General features: G+C 43.0%; 1 protein-coding gene across 3 annotated transcripts in view; it reads left to right on the plus strand.

Annotated features, from left to right (window-relative positions):
* KCTD1 (potassium channel tetramerization domain containing 1) overlaps positions 1 to 7,059 on the plus strand; it is a 103,510-nt gene extending 96,451 nt beyond the window's left edge. For all 3 annotated transcript variants that reach the window (XM_072330254.1, XM_072330253.1, XM_072330255.1), the window contains exons 3-5: positions 1,554 to 1,698; positions 3,921 to 4,226; positions 6,713 to 7,059. In XM_072330254.1, coding sequence (XP_072186355.1) covers positions 1,554 to 1,698; positions 3,921 to 4,226; positions 6,713 to 6,871 — 610 coding nt within the window. In that variant the 3' untranslated portion in view covers positions 6,872 to 7,059. The remainder of the gene's footprint in view (positions 1 to 1,553; positions 1,699 to 3,920; positions 4,227 to 6,712) is intronic.
* The last annotated feature ends 769 nt before the right edge of the window (positions 7,060 to 7,828 follow it).

Below are 7,828 nucleotides of genomic sequence, written 5' to 3' on the forward strand. Positions count from 1 at the left end.
GGTGCCCCATCCCTGGAAGCGCTCAAGGCCAGGTTGGATGGGGCCCTGGGCAGCTGAGCTGCTGGGGGGCAGCCCTGCACAAGGCACGGGGTGGGACTGGGTGAGCTTTGAGGTCCCTTCCAACTTAAGTCATTCTATGAGAAAATGAACCAGAATGTTGGCTGCCTCTGAGCTACACTGAGTTTGGGTTTGGTTTTCTGTGAGGGCTCAAAGCAGCCTCAGGGTGGTGATGAGGAATGGTTGTTTACTCACATATTCTTTTGAAAGGAAAACAGTGTGCTGTGGTTGTTCATTGTGCTTGCTGGATCTGTTTGTGGAAAGACAGCTATGTACATTGCCTGTGTCACAAGCTGAGTGTGACTGAGGAAAAAGAGTGCCTGTGCCTCACCTGGCTCCATGCTGGTGTCCATTGATGTTATTGGCTGTTCCTTAGCAAAGTGCATAGGATTTCTCGTGTTGGCTCACAAATCAGATTGGGTGTATTAGGACAAGAGCTACATACGAATGAGCCTTTTCATTAAAACAATGAAAGCACAGAATCTGCACAATACTGTAGAATGTAACAGCTTATGACAAGGCTCTAAAATCATGCCCAAGAGTGTCAGTAGTATTTCATGCAGTGTCCACGTGACATATCACAAGTTAGCTATTTTGAGACCATACTGTTTACAGTTCTTTGGAGGGGTGGGTGGTGACATGAAGAATCAAAAGCTACCTCCACATGCACGTATAGGCACGTAAACATGCACTCCCAGTCAGACATACCAGTCACTGCTGTTGATTTCACTGGGAAACAGCGAGTGACTCAGGAGCCGTTTGCAAACACCTCAGCACAAAAACACGGCGTGCATTTCATGTTACTGAGGCTGACGTTTTGTTCCCAGTTTTCAGCCCTTCCCATTGCTCCGACTAAATCGTGTTCTGTGAGGAACACGTGTAGAAAGTGTGTGTTCAGCCAGCAGCTGGTGTTGCAAGCACTTATAGGAAGCGGAGACTTTCTAGGTGACCGAGTGGTCTCTAAAAGCCGAGGTGTTTCTTCTGCTTATTTTAGAGCCTGGTGATTGATTGGTACTTGCCACAAACAGTTGGGTTATACTGTGAAATCATTACCTTTCATTGGAACATGATAACTTTTACATCTTTAGCTGCTTATTCCTACAACGTGCTGTCCCCACAGTTGTGCTGCTCTAAGCGTTGGCTGCAGTAAATGGCATCCAAAAAGTGACCTGGGTTTAAAAGTAAATTAATAATACAACGTAAATTTAAAAAAGCTTTTCCTGAGTGCAGTTTTCAAACCATATCAAGTTCACTGTGTGCTCTCCCAAAAAGCAGAATGAAGCTGATGAAGGAGATTGGTGCAGCAGAGTGGGGTGGGCTCTGCTGGTGTAGCCATTGGGAGATATGTCCTGAATGGGATCTGCTGTTGAGAGAGATGCCCAAAATACTCAAGGGTTGTCCTCTTATGAGACAGGGCTTTGGGCAGCAAGTTTTCCCAATCACTGCCAAGCCACACATGGCCTGACCCTGATGTTTGCCTCTTGTTTCCTCTGCAGAATCGGCAGACTCTTTGATGGCACAGAGCCCATCGTCCTCGACAGCCTCAAGCAGCATTATTTCATCGACAGAGATGGGCAAATGTTCAGATATATCTTGAATTTTTTAAGAACATCAAAACTCCTCATTCCTGATGATTTCAAGGTGAGATTTCAAAGGATTTAGATATTTTGCAGGTACTTTGGTAAAACAAGAGTCTGATGTGTGATCGAACCAGAGTCCTAGACAGGGGGCACTGCTGGAATATGGTGCTTCATTTCAGGTACTTTGCAAAACTAAATGTGGGGTTGCTGCCATGGCATCTGTCAGTCTTTCCTAGAGTGGCATCAGGGTTAAATTATCCCCTCCTGTCTGTAGTGTAATGGAGCAACCTTGCCGTGTTTGACCTAGGGAAATTAGAAGTTATAGTATACCAAAGTGTACAGACAGGATGTTAGCATCTGTAACCAGCTACTCATGAGCCTTGCTGGATACTTGCCTTCTCGTCTTCTCTTATGGTTCTCTCCTGATTGCATCAACTCCTGCTTCCACACCCATGCTGAAATTCAGAACATTGTGTGGGAATCACAGTATTGACAAAACAAACAGCACACATGGTAATATTTGAGCACTAAGTCATAGACTGTTTTCTCCCCCAGATTCTTGGTTGTATGCATACTAACAATTTAATTTTAGAGCTTTAGAGGAGTCAGGGATGAATAGTTCTATGTTTCTTGTTGAATCTTTATTAAATAGTCTGCTTTTCTCTTTTTTAATAACAAAGTAAACTGGTGATAGTTCACCTGTCAGGCATCAGCCTGCAGATGGACTGCAGCATCAGACTGTGTGTGCTTGCAGGTATATCATGTATATTGGTGTAGCTGTGGTGTCAGTACAGTGAGCGCTGGAGACAACGGTTGCAATTAGAAGAGATTTTAATTGTTATTTATGAATGCACGTCAGTGTAGCTGGCTGTGCCATCGGGTCACTGTAGGATATGCAGCAAGTCAAACTGAACAGAAGAGGTGCTGTGGAAGGGTTAGAGCAGTTCACACAGCAGTGCAGTCTTTTATCTTCTGTATCTGAGACATTTTGAGGTGTTTGGGGCATAACGGGTGTGAAGTTGAGTTCAAGAGCAGCCTTTGAATTTCTGCTGCAGAGGTGCACTGCTCCTATGCGTGACAAGGGCAGACCTGCCCGAATAATGTGGGAGTTTAGAAGTAGCTGATAAGCGGCATACCCCTCTTTTGAAGCCTTAGAATGGCATTGTGCCGCTCTCTGCTCTTGTCCTGAAGGTAATCAGAAATACAGAAGAAGGAAAAGCCGCTTTCCATGCAGTGTTGCATATGCAGAGACCTTTAACAGCATTAATACACTGTGGCTCTGATGAAATTAAAAACGTTAACTTCTGACCCTCTCCACTTGTGCTGCAAGTCGCCTGAAACATAAGTGCCTAAAGTGAACTGCAGCACTCGTTTATTTAGAAATGTACAGGTTAGATTACTTTTTCATTGGACATTCTGAAGTTTTCTGAGTATGAATTAGGTTTCCTGTGCTCATCCAGTATTCAGCCTGTAGCTGAAATTTAGGGCTGTATTGACTGTTACCACCCTTCTTATTTGGTCTTCCCGTTCCTCCGCCTTGCCACATTCTCTTGTATTTCTTTTTCTCTATATAGATGTTTTCCAAATTGTCTTATGGTCTTAAGCCTAAAAGATCAAGAATGTTTGGTTTTTTTATGTAAAATGCAGTAACAGATGAAGTTCAGACCGTCAGGTATAGCTATGCTTAGAAATGCATTTTCTCTGCTCTGGTGTTTGAGATGATGTAGTAAACAATACTGTTGGCAAAGTGGAGAGGTATTGAAAAATACTTGCCATTTTAAAATGCAGTTATATGTGCAATTTATTATGCAAATATCTTAACCATTTTGCACTGAACCAGTGCGGGCTCCCTCATTTACATTCTCATACCTGTTACAGTGCCTGCTAGTATTGCTGTAAGAAACAATGGATCCTAATGATGAATTTTCTGAATCCTGATTGAATTCTGTTCCATCTGTTTAATGAGGTCATTATCTTATGACATCACTGTGGGGATAAAAATAGAGGGAAAAGTGGGATGTGACTGCCCGGGTTACTCCTCAGCATGAGCAAATCTAACTTCCCCCTTCCCTCACAAATGCTGGTCTGTTTCAAGTGGCTGATGTTTTTTTTCTTATTCTTTGCTTGCACTGTTATTTTATTACACCTTCCTACACAGTAATTACAAGCTACGTCTGAAGGGTTCCAGATCTAGAGCAATGTTAGCCTGAATAGCCATATACATTAAGCAGTACATTAGCACTGCCTCTTTCCTAACTGTGCATAGCAATGTATGTCTTTCAGGACTACAGTTTGTTATACGAAGAAGCAAAGTATTTCCAGCTTCAGCCCATGCTAGGAGAGATGGAAAGGTGGAAACAAGACCGGGAGAGTGTCCGCTTCTCAAAGTCTTGTGAATGCCTGGTGGTGCGTGTTGCCCCAGATCTCGGTGAGAGGATTACACTGAGTGGCGATAAGTCGTTGATAGAAGAAGTGTTTCCAGAAATTGGTGATGTGATGTGTAATTCTGTCAATGCCGGCTGGAATCATGACTCAACGCATGTCATCAGATTTCCACTGAATGGATACTGCCACCTCAACTCAGTTCAGGTAGGAAAGAGCTTACTGACCAGGTGCTTGTGGGCTGATGTGTTTCTCTCTCATCTCTGGGAAGTTTCCACGAACAAAACCAGCTGGAGGCTCTGAGCTAGTTACTTCTGTGGGTTATGGCTGCTTTCTCAACTTCTCACGCATCATCACCGAATCTCTTTGCAAAACAAACTGCGGTAGTTAAAAACTTGCTTTAACACCCTGAAATGGGGCATCCAGGTGGGACTTTGGCCTTTCAATGAGACCGTCAGGTGACGTGCAATGTGAAGAATTCTTATAGAGCACTAAGGGGGAAATTAACACAAGCGTGGTAAAAACTAGTTACCCAAGCCTTTTGCATTTGATAATGACCTCCCTAAATGTGTCTTAAATGAATATTCCTTGTTACCGTATGCTTGCTACCTTGGGAGAAATCAACTGTTTCATTCTTCCTCCTTGCTGAGGTGAAAAAAAGAAAAGATGGGGCATATCTGCTTATTGCAAATATGGACCTACCTACTTCTGTGGTCTGAGGGAGGGTTCTCCTCAATCCCATTCGGCATAGCAGAGGATGTAGCAATAACTGAAGTCAGTAGCATTTGTTTCTTAAAAGTTACAAAATGGATTTAAAAAAAAAAAAAAAATCTGGGAGACAAATGCAGGTGTGGAAAAAAGTCCACACCCATGTGCAACTAGTTAGTACATAGTGCACAACCAGCACTGTTCTTACCTGAGGGAGCACTGCCGACTGAGCTTGATGTCTTCCTGCTACTGAGTCCTGCCTCCAGGTAGCAAAATGATGTTCCCCTTTTCTGATGGAGAGGAGGGCTAAGCATGGCAGCACACATTGAAGGCCTGTGGGGATGCTGCATATGTGCTAGTGCAGCACATGAATATGGACAGATCTATCCGAACTATCAAGATGTGGTTAATGCATGCTATGCTCAGACGGTTGTGTGTCTTACTGGCCCCGTGGTCATGTTGAAACATCAAAGTTGTTTTGTCATAGTGACTAATGCAAATTTAGAACACCTCTACATGCAAGATTATAACTGAAAAAGGATATGAATTTCAAGGAGAGGTATCTACCCACATGTTAGATGAGAGCTGTCAAAGCAGTTTTATCCTTTAGGAGTTCAGCATTTGTCCTGATATTTATGTTTTTATCACACAAATAAGAATTACCAAACCTATTTCATGATAAAAAGTAAAAGGGGCAAAACATGCACAGGCTTCAAGACAGATGATGATCCCATGCTGATAATACCACATCTTCCATTTTTGGTGGCCAGAACCATCTCCCCATCCCCAAAAGAGTGTGATGTAGGACAGGGACTATTTGTAGACCTGGAGAGGGAGGCGTAGACTCAGTGATTAGCCCAAGGCTGAGCTAGATTCCTGACCCATCGCATTCTTTCCCAGGACCTAATTTCTCCTGCTGTATTTTCCAGTGGCTTGCACTGAGACATGTTTAGGGAATGTAGACTTGATGTTGTTAAAAGTTAAAGATCATGTTAAACAAAAAATGGCTCTGAAGTTTTGCTGTTGGTTCTTCTTTCAGGGCTTCTTCCCACCTCTTACTTCTTGAGATTTGTCTGCTCTTTAATTAACTGTATTTTGGAAAGACATTTGCTGACCTGAAGCAGTGCATGTAAAAGCATGGCGTGTCTTGTAGTTTCTAAGCATTTTAAAGCCCTACTTGCTCCTCCCTCTCCCCCAACCCTCCCGTTGCAAGCCATTGTGCTAATTGGTGACTGTGTCTAGGACAAACACTGTATTCCCCTGCCTTCAGGTGTGTGAAGAGAGCAGCGAGAGCAGTTGGTAGCGGAAGGGAACCCTGCAAATGCCTCCACCCCAGCTCAACCTCAGTGGGTCTTGTGCTTCTGGACAGAGGTCCCATGTCTCCTACTTCTGAGAGACAATGGAGCCCTGGCAGAAGAGGAGACAGACATGGGAGAAGAAAAGTAGCAGAGTCTAAGTAAGGTTAAGAGCGCAGGAGTTGCAGGAAAACTGAATAACAAAGTGGAATCTTGGTGTGGAAGGAAACTTGGCTCTTGCGTGCTCTTGGCAGTCTGGTCCTAGGACCTGAGCCCTTTGCACCATCTGCCTGCTGCATGAACTGCATAGGTGCATGCCCTTCAGTTTCATGGGCCTTCTCTCTCCTCTCTCCCCTTCCCTCCTTTTCTGTAACTCACCTTTCCTTTCCTTCCCTTCCTTCCCTTCCCTCTTCACTTTCCCATTCCCTTCCCTTCCCCTGTTTTCTTCTCCCCTTCCCTGCCCTCTGCTCCCACTGGAAGCAACACTCTTGTTGTGAAGATGAAGGAAAGTAGGTGACTAGAGGGATATTTAGTTAATTATATAATTACAGTTAAAAGTTTCCACTTTTTACCACTGTGTCTGAATACAGGCACAGATGTTTGCAGCTGTGGTTAGTTCTTTAGTCTTTATAAGGTACAGAACAGTCTACTCATTACTTACACCTTGCTGTTTGTTTCCTCTTCTTTCAGGTCCTTGAGAGGTTACAGCAAAGAGGATTTGAGATTGTTGGCTCGTGTGGAGGTGGGGTGGACTCTTCCCAATTCAGTGAATACGTACTGAGACGAGAACTCAGAAGGACATCTCGTGCACCCTCCGTCATTCGAATAAAGCAAGAGCCTCTGGACTAAAATGGACGTGTTTCTTTATGCAAAACAAAAACAAACAAAAACAAACAAAAAGAAAAAAAAAAGAAACTAAAAAAAAGGAAAAAAAAAAAAAAAGAGAGAAAGGAAAAAAAGGGGGACATTTCATGTGCAGTTTGGACTCCAAACAAGTCCTGGAAGTAAAACTGAATAAAAGACACATTTATATCAAATATAGAGACCACACCTGAATTCATATGGGAACACTTGGAATAGTAGTAATAATAAAAACCTCAAGGTGTAGAAGAAAACACACACACACACATATATATATGTACGTGCATACATATATATATATGTATGTATACATCAAAGGGTAGGAAATGCAATGATAAACAAGTGGTAGATGAGGTTGGTGCTGTGATGGCCATTAAGTGTCCTAAGCCTTCCTTGGGCCCACTTAACGGTGTACAAGCCATTACCATGGGGGGATTCGTAGACAGCTCTTAACACATTTTCCATTGCCAAGCACTCATCCACTTTTTAATGTCTACGCACCCTGATTCAACTCTACTTGCATATGGAGGTTTATGTCTGTCTTGTAGAGGTGGATGGGCAGGTGTTCAGGAGATGGCCATCCATTGCATTGAAAAGCTACTCCGATGAGATTTTAAATGTAGTTTGTACAGAAGTCGCACACGTTTTGTCTGCCCTCACAGATGTGAAAGCTTAACTTTTCTTTTGAATGAATTTTTTGTTGTCTTATTATTTTTTTTTTTCCGTTTTGTTTTGTGTTGTTTTGTTTTTTTTTTCCAAAGGGGGCCAGAATAATGAATATTTGGTAGAGACGCTCTGGTTTGAATCTGCTGCTTTCCTACAATTTTTCAAATTTTATAATGTATTAAATACAATAAACTCTGTTTAAAGTAATAAGGGTCTGATTTTAGCCTGCAGGAGCAGAGAGGTGGGGTTCAGCTCCCTGCGCTCTGGCACAATGCAGAG

This window comes from Excalfactoria chinensis, chromosome 2 (genome assembly GCF_039878825.1).
Source record: "Excalfactoria chinensis isolate bCotChi1 chromosome 2, bCotChi1.hap2, whole genome shotgun sequence".
Lineage (NCBI taxonomy): Eukaryota > Metazoa > Chordata > Aves > Galliformes > Phasianidae > Excalfactoria > Excalfactoria chinensis.